Below are 17238 nucleotides of genomic sequence, written 5' to 3'. Positions count from 1 at the left end.
CCTTCCACAAATGCTGTTCCCTTAGGATCTGTGAGGCAGGGGAAAGAATTCCACCGTTAATGCTGCTCCCGTCTTTCAGCCCTCCATTTCCCGTGTCTGGGAGGCTGCTTCATTCACCAAGGGAAATGAAATAAAAGAAAAAAAAAAGGAAAAAAATGATAGTTTTCTGGAAAAATCAGAGACCTGTATTATATATGTATATATAATGCAAACCCCAAAGGGGGGCAGGCAAGGACAGCCGAGACCCGTTTACCAGCAGCCCTTTAGAAGAGGGGTCTTTGTGCCAAGGTCCAGGCCGGTGCCCGAGGCCCCGCCCGGTTCCTCCTCCTGCCCCGGCGGGGCCGGGCCGGGCCGGGCCGGGGGCGGCTCCTCGGGGCGGAGCGGCGGCCGCGCGGGGCAGCGCGGCGCGGCGCGGAGCGGAGCAGCGCGGCGCGGCCATGGAGGGAAGCGGCGGCGCGGGGTTCCTGCCGCGCTTCGCGCACTTCGCCACGCAGGCCATCCACGCGGGCCAGGAGCCCGAGCAGTGGCGCTCGGGCGCCGTGGTGCCGCCGCTGTCGCTCTCCACCACGTTCAAGCAGCGGGCGCCGGGGGAGCACTCGGTGAGTGAGCGGCCTCGCCGCCGCCCCCTGCTTCCCTTGTCTTTCCCTCCTTGTCCCTCGCGCTGGGCGGGGGTGGTTTGGGGCCAAAAGCGGCGCTTTTCTGCGGCGGGAACCGAGCAGAGGGGGCGGGTGCGGGGGCTCCCGGCTCCCAGTGCATCCCGCGGGCCGCTCCGTTACTGTTGAAGATGGGGTGAGTCTCATCGTGAGGATGCTGCGATTTACCCGTGGATTTACCTTGGGATTCAGGCGCCCTCGCGATGCCCCGTGAGGCTGCAAAGCCACGGCGGGAGGGGAGGCGCCTTCCCCTTCCCCTCTTTAAAATGCGTGGGACATCCCGAGCTGTTGGTTTTCCATCGAGCTGGCTTCTGAAGCGAAAGAAAGAAAACTGCACTTATTGTAATTTCTTTCCTCTTTGGGAGAAAAGAGAGAGAGAGAAAAAAAAAAAAGCTTTCCTGTGGTGGTCTGAAAGGCGCATGATCCACCAGGAAGGTTTTCAATTTGCAAGTCACTTGGAGTCAAGTGCTGTGCTTGAGTCAGCTGCAGCAGAGGGATCTGGCTGAGGGAGCTGCCCACACACCAGTGCCCTGGCACGTGCCGGGGGTCTGCATGCACCCCGAGGCTTTCGTGAACCGAGGGAGATAACAATATTTAACTTTACTCGAGGCCTGGATGTTTTCTCATTTGCGCAGGTTGTGTAAGAGCTTGCATCAATTGTCCTTCCAGACCTCAAATTGTCTGTAAATATTTTGTGGAGGTCTTACGTGTTGAATTATCATGAGGTTCCTGATGGTCACAATGTGCGTGCGAGGGAAATAGCACAGCGTTGAACTCGGAAATCAGTATTTGCTCCCAGCTCTAATTCAGAATGTCACACTTTGCTAGTTGGGCAATTGGAATTTGCCTCGTGACCTTTGATCACTTACATAGACTAAAATTTTGAATATTAGCGAGCCAACAGCAGATTGGTTAACTCACTGAAGAGCGTGAGAGAAGTGGTCACAAGCTGCTGCACTTGCTCACTGTTACTAGCGAGCTACCATGTTCATGCTGGAAGCTCGGCGAGAACAGCCTGTCGGTTCCTGAATGTGCTGAAATTGTCTTTAAACAGAAGCCCTGAAAGGACAAAAACACCAAGACGCAGAGCCAAGTTCTCTGTGACAAACGCATTCTTGTGTGCATGATTTTTTATTATTGTTATTGTTAATTTTACAGTGTTCATATAAAGACTATTGGATTCAAACTCAGACCTTGGCATGATTGCATGTCGGATGATTGACTGGCCTTTGCTGGTCTGGCACTGGCTCGTGCCATATAGCGTTTACCAAGCAGGGGATCATGGAGAAAGGACATTTCCTTTCCAGCAAGACAATAAGAATGAGAGGACTGTGTCAGACCAAAGCCTCTTTTCCTGCAGCAACCAAAGGTGGACAACAAGGAAAAAAGTAGAATGAATGTGGCAAGCAGCGTGCTATTTCCCTCAGTACTTTCCTGGATATCCATTTCACTTTGGGGATGTCTGTAATCCACTTGGAGTCAGTTCTGAAGTTATTCTGCTTGGGTACTTCAATACCTTTTGGAAACTGCTCAGATGATCATCTGTTTTCAGTGTTAATTTCTGGGGATATGTGATCAAATGGAAACATTACAATATGTGCGTCTGAGAGATACAAATTACTTTTGGTGAAGTCACCCTGAGTGGAAGGTATGCATCATTGCACAGGAATGAGCCTTCTAGACATCATATTTCAGATTTTGCTGAATTATTTGCTTTCTAGGTCATTCAGTTAATTCTAAATGATGCAATTCCTGGTCATTTAGATAAACGTTGTATTAAGACAAAGAACCAAAGATAGACTGCTGCTGTCTAGAACAGATTCCCTTTAAAGAATGGAGAAACCAATTTTAAATTCTTTCTTCATTGAAATACAGTCTGTATTTTAGTCAGCGAGCAGCAGTCTAGATGTCTCGGTTTTTGTTTTGTTTGTTTTAATGCTTTATTTAAAGAATTGAATGGCATTTAAATGTGCTTTAGATATCCAGACTTTAAAGGGATGGCAGTCCATGAGTCCATGAGATTAGGAAAGCTGTTTTGGTTGATAGCAGCTGAATAAATATCTAGCCATTGATTTATTTTATTTTTTCCCCAAATGGAGTGATGAATGACTATTGACTGAAGCTGAGCTGTAGATATTACTTTAAAGCAAAAAGAGCATTTTGCTCCAGGAAAGACTTAACACAAAATATGTCAATGTGTATTAAAATTAATACCAGATAAATCTAGGTAAAGGTCCCATAAATGTCTTCCTAGAGCTCATGGGAGTATAACAACAAACAGGTTTGTAAGGTGGGAGGGATGGATCCAGGCTGTGCACGAAGAGTTCATGTAGCCACAAGATCGTTCTGCTGTTACTGGAAAAGGCGGGTGCAAAACCTGAATTTTGAAGATGAGGAACTTCTGAGGAACATAGGATTGTTGTTGTACAAAACTTTCTCATTGCTCTCTTAAATTATGCTTGTTTCTTTCTCTCACAATAGGGTTTTGAATATAGCCGGAGTGGAAATCCTACCCGAAATTGCCTGGAAAAGGCTGTAGCTGCACTGGATGGGGCTAAATACTGTAAGCTATTAATAGCTTCCTTAAACATGATGTCAGCACATGTATCTCCTGATAGTGCTTTACGGTAGGCACGTACAGTCGTAGGCAAGGGTGTCAACTTTTCACCAGCAGCTGTATGACAGCAAGGTTTTTACAGGCTTTGACTAATGGTTTGGGGAAATGCTGCTTTGATCTGTGCTGGTAAACTTAGCATTCAGGAAAGTCCAGTTCAGTCATCGGTCTTTGTATAATGACTTTACCTCTTTTTGCTGCATTTTATGCCCAAGCATAAACTTAAGTATGCAGGTTCGTGCTGTCAATCTGTCCCTGTGTAGCAGCACTGAATTCAGTAGTGCGAGTGTGAGCCCGTCAGCGCTTTGTTATCAGGCTATCAGACTTTGTCACCGTCCTTCATCGAGGGTTCCACCTTGTGTAAGCAGTGCCTGACGCCTTTAGTGAATCTACCTAAAGAGCGAGATAGCGTTAAGTGAGAGTGACAGCACAGGTGCCTTTTGAAGCTAAGGAAGGAAAGTGAAGGCAAGTTTGACAGAGTTCTGTCATACTAAAACATGATCTATCTGCCATCTACTGCTCTCTCTTCTAGGTTTAGCTTATGCTTCTGGTTTAGCTGCTACCCTGAATATTACTCACCTGTTAAAGGCAGGAGATACCATTATCTGTATGGATGATGTCTATGGAGGTAGGTAAAGCACATGTTTTTGGTCTTCGTTGTACAAATGATTTAAAGTATCTATTTGTATTTCTCATAACCTCATTCACCAAGCCCTTTTTTCTTTAAAGACATTTCAGTTCATGGGAACATGTATATATGGTTTTCACAAAAAGAAAATAGCATACAGTTTATTGTAGAAATATTGTTATAGACTGTGGGGTCAGAGTTGTTCATAATTTATTTATATAATAGAATTTATATGTGGAAATTCACTCTTTACGATTTAATTTATACACAAAGATACTTTTTTGATACAACAAAAAATAAATGCCAGTTCATTCTAATCGTGGTGCTTTGTAAGAATGCAAATTGTATCAGAGCCTGCCAATTTGAAAACACTCTGTAGAACAGCCTATGATGATTGTGAATGCGTACTCTGGGACCAACAAGAGGATTTCAGTTTTAATTTAATTTCCCAATTAGAAAAAGCCCAAGCCCATAAATATAATGCTATTAATTGAAAATATTTGAGAAATCATTCTGATTCCATATTAGTATTCCTTCTCCATGCTGTTTAGAAACACAATGATCTTTAAATCTTTTAGAAGTAAAAGCATACTAACCTGTCTTCTACAGTGTGCAGCATAAAACTTGCACTCTGACTTTCCTGGAGAGGGACTGACTGGAGATCAGTGAAGCAAAGTTTATTTCATTTAGTACCAGAATTCTGTACATTTTATATTTATTTTTCCACTATCCCATTAATTTAACTTAAAGCAAAACATTTCTTTAAGTGTCTTGCTTTCGTTCTCTCACTCCCTTTCTTGTTGTTAAGGTACAAACAGGTATTTCAGGAAAGTAGCCATGAAAATGGGTTTGAACATCATTTTTGTTGACTGTACAAAATTGGAATGCTTGGAAGCTGCAATTACACCAGAGACCAAGGTAGGAGAGAAGAGCTGCTAATTTTGTTTGCTTAATGTCCTTAGATAATTTTATTCTTTTTTCTTATGTGGTCTTGTGATAGGCTTTTATTGAGCATGTAAAATAAGTAAATGCAATGCCTAGAAATTTCCTAAGTGTTAGAAGCCCTAGGAAATAGCTTTTTTCAAAATACTTTAGAGGAGGAACAGGAGATCTGCAAGCAATAAAGGTTTGTTCAGAGAAGCATATTGAAAAGGCGTGTATAAAAAGGGGCAAGAAGTCAGGAAGTAGTTAGTGGTGTCATAGCTATAATGTTATAAAAATGAATGAGCAGTGTAAGAGTGGTAGTAGCTGATCTCATGGAAGATGGTACAGCTGTAAAAGGCTTCTGAACTTTTGGACATAAAGTTTTCTTCTGGTTATGTCTGGCTTTCTTCGTCTATGAAACACTTCAATTGTTTTTGTGGAAAATAGTACCTCTCCCAAGGAAACGTCGGTAATGACCTTTATTTATGCTCTGCAAACTGAATGGGAAGCTGATACTCAACAAGTTAACATTCAAAAGCAATTAAGACTTCAAAAAACATTTCTTAAAATACAAATGTAGTATTCGTGGTTTTGGACGTGATGATAACAAAGTCTATAACTGGTGATGATGAAGAAAAATAAGGGAGTAATTGCTGTTTATGTATAGGGGGGGGAGGCAGATCCAAGTACTGTTAGTTTGCTTGTGCGTGGGGGGTGTTTTTTTGGTTTGTTTTTTCCTTCTCCTGACACCATTAAAAGTATACAGAAAAGAGGAAATGTCTCCACACTGATGGCTTATATTGTTGAATTACTGCAGCTTGTTTGGATTGAGACCCCTACAAACCCCACACTGAAGGTCATTGATATTCAAGGCTGTGCAGATGTGGTACATAAGCATAAAGATGTTCTTCTAGTAGTGGACAACACTTTCATGTCTGCATATTTCCAGGTAAACTGTTTATTTACAATTATTCCATTATTTCAGTGTATTCTAAAACATCTTTTTTAGTGGGAAGGACCACCAATAAAGAACAGTGGTTTCAATCTTTATATTTTAAAATTGCCTGCTGTAGTACTAGGTACAACTAATGGATTGCTCCTTTTTAAACTACTAAAGATGGCATCCAGAATATTTTATAGCTAGTTGTATAAACATGTGATACCAGTAAAAACAACATAGTTCAACAGTTATAATTTTCAACATTTAGTATTTTGATGGATATGTAGTTTAGAAGTCTAAAAATTTTGGTCTCTGGCAAGTCTCATAGCCTTCTTTTTCCTTCCTTTATAACTAGAATACATGAAGTAATTTGTTTTTAATTATACAAGTATTTTTAAATAATAAGCTTCAATAGACATAATGAAAAAAATGAGTGTTTTTTTTTCTTGAAGGATGAAGCAAAAGGTGTCCTTGTGTTTGTTAAAGATACCGAGATAGTTATAATTTAAGAGAGGCTTATAAAATGTGTTAATGCTTAGCTAAAGTGGCACTTGAGTTTGTCTTACACAGATCAAAGGCTTAGTGAGTGTATTTTCTTTTTCTGCATTTATTTTTCTTCTGAAAGGTACATTTAGAAATAAGAGCTAGTTAATATATCTTATATTGGCCTGGTCCTATGAGGAAGTCTGTTTTAATGATTAATTTTAATGATCAATTTCAATAGTTCATTAATAGGTAATATCTTCAAACCCCTCAAGTGTGCTGCTGACACACTAAGTGTGTCACACTAAGAAAATCATAATTTTAGAGTTTTTTTGTTGGTTTTAATGTGGTAATATTTAATATAAAAGCAGTGGTGTAATGCTACTATTGCAATGGCCAGGCAATGGCAATACGTGCTGTCTGTGTTCCTTGAAGGGACTTCCATGCTTAATCTGGCAACAGTGTTCTTTTGCTCTGATTACTACATCACCTTTTAACACATTAGGACTCTTCAGTCTTTATAATATGTTAGGTGCATTCAGTTCATTCAAATTACTTCTACTGTCACTGAGGCTAGTGCAAGTAGAGCTGGTACCTTTGAATCACACTTTATTATGTATTCTTTTAATTGTGTTTATCATAAATTCAGAATACTTTTTATTATATATTCTGTATTTCTTCATTCTCTTATTCTTGTATTAAGGTTTGGTCTTGGCTTCTGTACCTATTGCTACTTTCTGGTTTTCGTCACAGCGTTTCTGGGCGGTTTGGGAAAGCTAGAGTGCAAAAATAACTTTAATCACACCTATTATTTTCATTTCATTTTAGCGTCCTTTATCTTTGGGGGCTGATATTTGTATGTATTCTGCAACCAAATACATGAATGGTAAGTATCTGAGTTCCACACAGCTCAGGCAGGTTATTTCAAAGCCATCCAAGTACCACAGAGTCTTTTGTGTTTTCTCTTGAACCTCTTCCTCATCTCACAGAAGCTTCTAAATTCATTTTGCTGTGGAAAAATCTACATACAGTTATTGCCAACTTGCTGCTAGCAGCAGCAGTGAATGATACTGTGCAAACACGATTTGCACTGTGATAGTGTCCAGATGGTTTGCTTTAATGGAACAAACAAGTCCATGAGATAAAACATTATTTTTCAAACCCAGGCTCCCTCCAGGCTTGGCTGGTTTTACAGTGTTCAGAATGGAGAAGTCCTGGCTGTTGGAAATGAACCAGGTACACATGCACCATCTGTAAAACTAAACAGTCGGCCACAGGTGACCGGGGTCACCTCTCAGAGCCCTGGTCCCTTTGTGGTTGCTGGCTGCTGGCGTAACGGGTGCTGTGCAGTAACAGTTTGTTGTAGAAGCACACTGTCCTGATCAGATTCGCTGCAATCCAGCCTTGGTAATCTCCTTCAAAATCCTGTCTCTCTGGCACATACCATTTCCTTATGCATCCTCGCCAGCCAGAGCCTTGGCTTCTGCTCGTGCTGGGTATGCCCATTTCCTCTGTGCTTCCTCTCCTACTGCTCTGTCCAGACTCCACCTGCTCTGGCTGCCGTGCTGTCTGCCAACAGCTGCAGGCGGTTCATAAAAATGAGTGCATCTGCCAGGGATTCTTGGATAGACCATTAGTTTCAGTCTGAGGAGCCTCACTAGCTCCGAAACTGTTCCTGAGGAAAGAAACAATGGTGTGACCTTGAAGCACTCTATCTGTAGGTGCTCGTAGCCACGTTAGCTTTACTCTGGCTGCAACACAACAAAGGAACAGCAGTGAGAGTAGCTGCCAGCAGAGATATTAAGTTTGAAGGAAGAATTTACATGGCTATGTTGGAACCTGTTCCAAAGCATATTCATTGTGGTGTTTCCAAGCAATCCAGTCTAAAATACAACTTGAATGTGCTCCCTGTGCTGCAACCACATGTTCTGATTGTGGGATAGATAAAAGTGGGAGCACTCTTGCTCCTGATTTTTCTTGTTAAAGCAGCAGCATGTGTTGCATATCTGTTGCACATGAACACCTTTAATTTCTGGACAAAGTCCTGCTTTTTCATGCCCGTGGGCATGGTCTGTATCTTGAGGCATGAGAAGAGGTCATGTGCTAACCATAACTTCAGAAGAAGCTGCGACCTGCCTTATGATTCATGTGTTGGTACAGGAAGGATCGCGGTAGCAATGAGTCCAGTGTTTTGAAGATGTGGGACTGTATTAGCATCAAGACTACTGCAAAACCCTGGAGCAGATGGGCTGACTAATACTGTTTTCATGTTCTCCCTTCATTTTTAGGGCACAGTGATGTTGTAATGGGACTTGTTTCAGTAAATTGTGATGATCTCTATGAAAGGCTCAAATTCTTACAAAACTGTAAGTAGTTAATGTAGGGAGTACCTTAAAATGCTTTGTATTTGATTGTTATATTCAAATATCCCAGTTCATAATGGAAAGCATGTCGCACACACACAAGCATGAACTCTGGCTCTAGAGATGTAGCCCAAGCAGGTAAATGTGAGGAAATATAAATGTGTAGAGAGGAAATAGTAAAATACATGTAGGAGACCTGATTCTCTTCCCTCTCTTTCCAAAGAATTTAACAGTGCTACACAAGCATGATACCTTTCAGTATGCCCCCATGGCTTCGTGGTTGAATGAAGTGAATGACATTAGTCTTCTCTCAAAAGTACTCATAACTGAGTATTTTCTATCATGTGTTTTAAGGTTTATTTGTTTGCTTTTTACCATTTGGATTGCACATAATTTGGTGTTCTTAAATGTCAGTGGCTGACAACAAATGGTCAAAATCAGGGTTAAAATCAGGGCTGTTCAGTTTCTGGCTTGTCCCCTTTCTGTGTGCATTTCAGGGGACTGACAAACTGGGATGAACTGGTCGTAGCTGCTTGAATCCAGGCGCCATCTGTCACTGCAGGATTAAAGTTTTGTGCTTTTTGCCACGATCTCACTCTTTTCTAATATTCACTTGACCTCACACATTAGGAGAAACAGAGACCTTTAAATTATGCATTTAATTTCATTTAACTTATGTCAGTTATTTTAGGGATTTCTTAAACTCATTTGCAAATCAGAGGATTCAGGTAATGTAGAGTTTTCTTGTGTAGTTTGATTTTTAACAATAGAATTTTATTGCCTAATAAGAAAGAGTGTTTATCTGCCTCCTGTCTGCTGCAGAAATAGTAAAGGTATGTTAGGTCTAACAGATTTCATCCTCAAGTCTGCAGTTTTTAAATTCAACTCATTAATTTCTTTCTCATGTATGTGAGATGGTGAGGACAGATGACATCAGATTTGTCCTTCCCATTGTCTTGTTCTAACTTTAGAATATTTAAACCTCTGTATTAGAGTGCTGTGCTTGAGTTTTTCGGTCCAAGGTAAATTCGGTGCAAATGAAAGCCAAGTTTCAGTAGGAATCACCAGGAATTGTACCTGCTTCTGGGATTAGTTTAGAAATCAGTACTTATACTTAATTATATCCCCTCAAAAAAAGTCTTTATGTGTAATTTTATCTTGTAATTTTTGTAGCTCTTGGAGCTGTTCCATCTCCTTTTGACTGCTATCTGTGCAATCGTGGCTTGAAGACATTGCAAATCCGGATGAAGCAACATTTCCACAATGCGTTGGCTGTCGCTCAATTTCTTGAGTCAGATTCTCGGGTGGAGAAAGTCATTTTCCCTGGTAGGTTGGCCTGGCTTCAGAACAGGTGATGGCTTGGAGCGACGCACGTTTGCATATTGTAATACTGCCCTTTAGTCACCCTTAGCATTTGGAGACTCTAGGTTAGGTGTGTGCCTTGGCAGTGCCCTTAACATTCCTTTCCCTCAGAATTGTTTTTACGCAGTTTGTGATGACTTGCTTTTGTCTTTGAAGTGATGGTGATTAATGTAAACAAACTCTGACAAATGTTTCTAATTTCAGGATTGCCTTCACACCCTCAGCATGAGTTGATCAAGCGGCAGAGTACTGGCTGTCCTGGGATGGTAACCTTTTATATTAAAGGAAATCTTGAACACGCTGTTACTTTTCTCAAGAATTTAAAGGTAAATGACACAAACAGTCATTCTGAGCCTTACAGTGTAAGGAAGTGGTTTTCCTTGGGGCAGCGAGAGTCGCCTTCTAGGCTTGCAAAGCTCCTAGTTTCTTTTGGGTGTATCTGTCTCTCATATGTTATATGTAAATGCAACACTAATGAGAGGGAAGAGAAGGATGTCTCAACCCATAAGTGTTTGTTTATGCAATATGGTGTTCTGTAGCCAGGTTAGTCCAAGTTCTGCTTCTAACAAAGTATTTGCATAGTAGCCTTTTACAATTAGCCATAGTATTTGAAAGCAGAGAAGCTGTGGCTGATGTAATACTATAGCTGTATTTCAGAGTACTTGTTGGCAGGAAATCCCGGCGAGAAATAACATGAATCATGAAGCAAAGGAGGAGTGCCTTGATTTTGAGAATATTTGGGTTTCTTGTTATGAGCCATGGGGTTTTCATCTTCATAGTTCAGGCATTCTGTTTTTACTCTTTAATATGTAAATCTTGATTTCTGATTAATTTTGCATTCTGCTCTTTTTGATTTTCTGCATGGAAATAAAAATTGGTAACAAATGACAAAGGCAAATTAGAACTTCCTGATCATCCTTATCTTACTCACTTGCCAGTTAATGACATCAGCAGAGAAAATATATATGTGTGTGTGTATATATACACACACACACAAACAAAATGATTTTTCCACAGAGTAATCTTTTGAATGAGAGCAAGTGTTTAATCCTGACATAGGAGATCAAGCAGCTGCCAACAAGTTAGTGTGGAAGCAGGTTCCGGAAGATACAGTCTCTTATGAGTATATTTTCAATTTGTCACTAGGTTGCTAAAAAGTAAGGCCGTTTCCTCACACCAGGCCGAGTGAGCAACCACAAGTGCAGAGAAATACTGAGGGCAGTAAATACATTCTAAGCTTTTGTACCTTTGTATCTTTTATTTTAACTTGTGTTTACTTTATTTGTTTAGGTTTTTGCGCTAGCTGAGAGTCTGGGAGGATATGAAAGCCTAGCAGAGCATCCGTAAGTCATTTTTCATCTTAAAAGTCCACTAAGAAAGATCATGAAAAGCTACATCAGAAATTATTTTATTACTATGAATATTTATTGTAGTTCAAAAAATTGCTAGTATAAAAAGCAGTAATGCTTTGCATATGATTGAGATCCAAGGATAGTATCTTGTGTAACACAAAAACAGTGTTTTTTCCAGAAGTCAGTGTGACTAATTTCTAAAAGCAATACATCGGTACATTAAAATATTCTAGAATGACAACAGGTTGTTCCATATTTAATCTAAAGATGTAAGAAATATCCTGCCCTTCAGCACTGTGGAGTGTTTGAGTGGGCCAGGACTGGAGCAGCCCTTGGAAGCTGCCCTGGAATATTCTTGGGAAGATGCAGCATTTGCAAGCGTGAAGATGCATTCCTAAGACGTCCTGGTCCCACCTGGTTTGCAGGGTTCAAATTTTGCTGCTTGAGGCTTAGCCAAAGCATATCTGCTCTCTGTGCCAGATTTTGGACTCCTTTGCCTAGGCACAGCTTCTGTAGCACGCAGCTGTGATTGGTATCAAAGTATCAAACCAGTATCAAAATAGGTTCATCAACATTCACTTTTCCGTTTCCCCTCCCAATGCTTTATGGGGTCATTGGCTGAGTTTTAAATTAGCTTATAGAAGGTCATATCTGTTGAGCAAATTGTTCCATTGTAAATTTTAACATTTTTTCACCATTTGTTTCAGCAATACTATGCTCGTGTTTGCCAAGTTTTCTTGTTTTAACTGGAAAATTGAGCAGCAAAATACTGTGCAACCAAATCCAAGGGATGGGTATTTTTAAACCAGTAGTACTGAGTCTCTTTGGTCTTACCACTGAAGGGGCACAGCTGCCATTCTAACTGCTTACACGAGGGGGCATGTTCAGTACCTTAAACTGAACTGCAGCTGTCTTCATGTCAGCTGGTTTGGCAAGGATTTTTGTAGTACTTAAATGCCTCGGCCCAGGGCAATTGGGCAGATAGATCTGTAGATCTTGCAAACAAAGCAGTTGTTTAGACTCCTATCTAATCATGGCAACCAGTAGTCAAAATTAACATAATGTTGCTGCACCTTTTTTTTTTTTTTTTTCCTGTTTAACCTGCTGATATTTTGGTGAGGCTCTTTTGCCTGCATGATTTACCAAATGAATAACCAAGTGTGTTTATTAAAAAAGAGTTTTAAATGGCATTTTTATTGGATAAATAAATCCAATATCCTCTTATTAAACAGTAATTACATAGAAATTTATGATTAAATTTATACTAGATCATTTCAGGTACTCGTTTTAGAATAACAACAAATCTTAAACATTCGGGCAGCTAAAAGATAATTGTGAAATGGTGGAAGTCACTGGCTGAGCTTCTTATGCAGATACAGAGAGAATAAACTTTTCAGTATGTGTAGTGCCATTTGACAAGTGATCTGAGCAGCCAGAGGTTAAAAAATGGGAGATTTTTTCTCAGTCTATGAATAAAAATAAAGTATGAGGAAAATGTGGTTAGTATTTTTAAAATGTGGAAGAATATAAATCAACTAGTTCATTTTAAAGGAGATACTTTCTGTGCTTGATGTTTAATAACCCAGTTTCTGAGTAGCTTTTCTTTCCTGTTCATCCAATGCACTTATTTCACAAACTAACCATTAGAAGTGTTGTTCATGTGTCTCATTTGTACTACAGGGCAAATAGTTTGACATAAGTTATGCATGAAATAACTGAGGAAAAACTGGCATTATTCATAATTTTCTGGAAGTATAAAACTGAAGAGAATTAGTATATACATGTCATTTAAATAATTGTTATACATTTATTAAATAGAAAAGTGGTAAATTTTGTGTATACTATTAAATTAATAACCACTGCAAAGTATTGAGTTTGCAACCAATGAAGAACAGTCTTATTAGAGGAACTGTTGTGTGAAGGCAAAACAAGATTTCAAAACACCCCTAATCATCACAGATTATACTAGCTGATTTGAACCACATCAAGTCTGGTGTGCAGAAAACTGTTCTGCCTTCATGTAGGGACTCAGATGGCCCTTTGTGTAAGCAAGGGAAATGTAGGCTAATGATTTCAAAGTTGCCCTAAATGCTTTTTGATCAAGAAGACATCTCCGGTGGATGAGGCAAGTGCTTCTATAACACTGCTGTGTCTTTTTATGTTTAAAGTAGAGCTTTTTGATTCTCTTTTTTCAGAAACAAAAAATTAAAATGGGGAAAAAAAGGAAGATGAGTAGGATTTTTTTTCCCTTTTTTTTTTTTTTTATTCCTGATCTGTAGTTTTGAAATACTGCCCTGAATCACTTGGAGATACAAGTCACTGACTTCAGTGGAGTTTACATAATTTGCACTGGCTGTTGACAGTGTATGTTCAATCTAAAGGCTAACTAGCAGGTCTTATAAAAACGTGTCAAATCTTTGTGGAATTATGGGGTGTTGGAAAGTAACAAATGTGTTGGTCTCTGCCATTAACAATAAAAAAAACTCTTAGATAAACTTTTTTTTTTTTCCCCCTTTCAGGGCTATCATGACTCACTCCTCAGTGCCTAAGGAAGATAGGGAGGTTCTTGGAATCAGTGATACATTAATTCGTCTATCAGTTGGTTTGGAAGATGAAGAAGATTTACTGGAAGACCTAGATCAAGCTCTGGAAGCTGCAGTAAGTTGATTGTTATCTTAATGCCTTCAATACAAAAAGAATTTCCCCTCTAATCCTCTCTGCCTTTCTAACTAATCACATATGAGCTCTCTTAACAGTTTTACTGAACCTCAGCAGTAAGTTTCTACTTAACCAACAGGTGCAACTGTTTTCTAGTAACTTTTGCCTCACTTAATTTTTAAAATACTCCTAAATATGCCCTGCAGAGGGTTTAGGTGATGTTCTTGGAGTCTGAGTGATAGGGATAGCACTGGAGACTGGAGACTCACACAAGCATTGGCGTGCTTAGTAAGCATGTATGTACTTTGAAATGTCATGATTTTAGAGAGGGTAAATCTACTAAGCAACTTCAGTAAAAGAGCTTCCACCAGACAGTAACTCTTATATTTGTGTAATATTATTTCCTTTATAGACAAGAGAGTATTTCTAGCCCTGTAGCCAAAGTTCTATGTTTTAGACAATAGATTAAAATATGATTCTGTGTTATGTCCTTTCTTCCCAAGGCAGGTCTTCTAAGTACTTACGTATATGTGTGTGTTTCAGTATACATATATGCACGAGTATAGGAGTCAGAGTAATGAAATGTTTCTTTCTTGTACCCAGCATATATATATACCATAGCACATGCTATGAAGTGCTGTCCTTTCCATTTTTCAAGCTATAACTTACCAAGGTCATTGGCAATGTCTTTGCTTTCTGCAGTAGTGAATAACTGGTTATGGAAGTTTCACTGATCAGCTCAGAAAGCAGATCACGTCCTTTTGCTTTTCCAGAAAGAGATCCCTGACCTTCTGGTATGCAGGCGAATTCCTTGTGATTTAAAATCTCATGACAGCTTTAAACCTGACTGTATGAGCAAGGCGTGCTAAGCAGATGTCCTTGGTCTGTCCATACACTCTCATTTAACCTCTAATTATACCCAATTATGTCTAATCATCAGAGCTTCAGTGGAAAACTAGAAACCCTTCCAACCTTCAGAAGTGTAATTGGAGAGAGGAAGGAGAGCTTCCTCCTGCCCTTGCAGGCAGCACACAGAGCCTAGGGGCAGGGGATGGCCACGGGCAAAGCGGGAGCCCTTTCAAAAGCAGTTGGAGATCTTGGGACATCCATTACCCAAGGATATGCACTACGTCTTGGGTTTCTCTGGCTCCTATTGCAAGGAATTTTACAATTCTAGATTTCTTTCCCAAGTAGCCTGCTTTTCTGGCATAGATCTTCACTTCTGGAAAGTTAGAAGCTTTGCTTTCCCAAATATGCACACAGCTAAGCCCCACGCTGCTCCTGCACAGCAAGCCTGGGTCGGAGAGGTGCTGCGAGCCCCTGCGCAGGGCGGTTTGCTCTGCTGCGCCCTGGGAACTGTTCCCCATGACACGGGTGTGGGATGAGGGAGGCACCTGATAGATCCAGGCCTGCAGCAAGACAGCTGCTTGAGAGGCTTCAGCAAATGCACTAATTTATTGAATAACCACGTACATTAAAAGCATGAGTTTCCTTTTTCCCTTCTGCATTCTCATGTACAGTTGGAGCACCATAAGTCTGATTGATTCTTTCTTTTCCTGCTGAGGATTCTGAGGATTCATTAATTCCTCAAAAGTCCTCATTGTAATTAGTACAAAAGTCAGTGGAAAGACTTGAGACACACTTTACTTGATCTTGAATCAGCTCTAAGTCAATGGCAGAGGTAAAAGTAGATTAAAGATTGCCTTGTTTTCCTGCATCGCCTCTAATGGTAGCTACCATCATCCCAAAATGAAAAAAAAAAACAATTGGAAAAATTAATGTATTTGAAAATCAGTTTTGTCCTTTTTTGAGAGAATGTAATGTTATCAGTGAATAAAATGTAAGTCTGAGCCCAGCAGCAATTGTAGCAAATATATACTAGTTTGATACACAGCATAGCCAGGATTTTTTTTTCCTTCACTGGTGATACAGAAATTTAATGAAAGTTGATAAAAATTAGCAATAGTAGCTGCTTGTGTTTCTACATGTCAGCGTAGAGCACAAAGATTATTTGGTGCTACTCTGTTTCATTCTTGTGTGGGAAAAAATGAGTGGTGCATGGTTGGTATAGGTGCATAATACAATTATCTCATACTTTTCCTTCTTAATGCAGTTTCCAGAAAATAAGGCTTTCAACTAACATCTAAGACCTGAGTTTGGAAGTTGAACGTTAAGCGACTAAAGAAGATGACATGAAAAGTCAAACTGCTAACAGTTTTCCTTGGATTTGCCTTGAGAATTGAAATCCGTTCAATCAGTCTCTAGATTCGTGGGAAGTTTTCCCTTTGTGCCATTATGTCCCTTCTGTTAAGGTCTGTTTGTATGTTGGTTATACACTATTGCACAAACTTGACATTCTCCTCTGTGTCCATTTCTGGTTGCATTGTAATCCTTGTCACTGGAATCAAAGAGGTCAATTTATGTTTGAAGGAAGCTGTGATAATATACTGAGGAATGTTATGGCCAGTTCTCTCAGTAGTTATTAATGTTTCTCAATTGTCATGCTAATGCTAAGAGGATATTATATCACTAGGGTTTGTTTCTGTTATCACATCACTTGAAATCCAACAGTATTTAAAAATATAATTGATATAGTTCAGTTTTTTTAATGAGACTGCAAATTTTTCCACCCTCTGATATTTTGTGACTTACTGAAAATGAAGGAAAATCCAATATCTGATACATAACGGTAACTTTATAAAGACAATTCTTTGGCTTTTTAAAAGATCAATTGACTGCATTAACGATTTGCTTTGTATTTGGAATTGGTTAATTAAAAGACACTTTGCATTTCTCTGTTTTTGTTAGTCCTTTTGGTATTTGAATATACTACTTGCATTCAGAATTGGTTGATAATGTAACCCTGGATTTGTTTAAGTTCTCCTGTAGGAAAATGATTTCATCCATGTTTTTAATTTTGTCAAGAAAAAAAGAGATATAAATTGTTATAAGTCGAAATTTATCTTGCAAATTGCAGCATTCCCCAAGCAAAGATTTCTGTCAGACGGTAGTCACTGACTCATAAAAGGAGATTTATTCACAGATTACTGCTTTGCTGCATTGGATTTGTTGCTGCTTTAAAGTTTTGTAGACTTGCATTTCCGTGTGTTGATCTGCCACGCCAAGAGGGCAGTGCGTATATAGAGCAGGAGTCAGATCCGTGTTTTACACAAAGATCTTAATAGCCCATGGTTTCCCTCTGCAAACACCTGGCAAAGGCGCTGTGGCTGTGTCTGAAGGCAGATCTGAAACTCACCCTGA

General features: G+C 39.7%; 1 protein-coding gene across 2 annotated transcripts; it reads left to right on the top strand.

Annotated features, from left to right (window-relative positions):
- Positions 1-437: 437 nt before the first annotated feature.
- Positions 438-16771, top strand: CTH (cystathionine gamma-lyase). 2 transcript variants are annotated; one of them, XM_088531937.1, is made up of 12 exons: positions 438-599; positions 3135-3216; positions 3800-3895; positions 4704-4813; positions 5637-5768; positions 7071-7128; positions 8531-8608; positions 9779-9931; positions 10172-10293; positions 11258-11310; positions 13839-13977; positions 16091-16771. In XM_088531937.1, the coding sequence occupies exons 1-12, from the start codon at positions 438-440 to the stop codon at positions 16115-16117; spliced, it is 1212 nt and encodes a 403-aa protein (XP_088388063.1). In that variant the 3' UTR covers positions 16118-16771. The 2 variants fall into 2 exon arrangements, with proteins under 2 accessions (XP_088388063.1, XP_088388065.1); XM_088531939.1 differs by lacking the exon at positions 16091-16771 and having other exon boundaries at positions 13839-13986.
- Positions 16772-17238: the final 467 nt, after the last annotated feature.

The sequence above is a fragment of the Tinamus guttatus genome, unplaced genomic scaffold (assembly GCF_059628265.1).
Source record: "Tinamus guttatus ecotype Peru unplaced genomic scaffold, ASM5962826v1 Tinamus_guttatus_pri_ptg000441l, whole genome shotgun sequence".
NCBI lineage: Eukaryota > Metazoa > Chordata > Aves > Tinamiformes > Tinamidae > Tinamus > Tinamus guttatus.
Note: the sequence above shows the minus strand (reverse complement) of the source record. Positions and strands in the feature narration are given on the sequence as shown.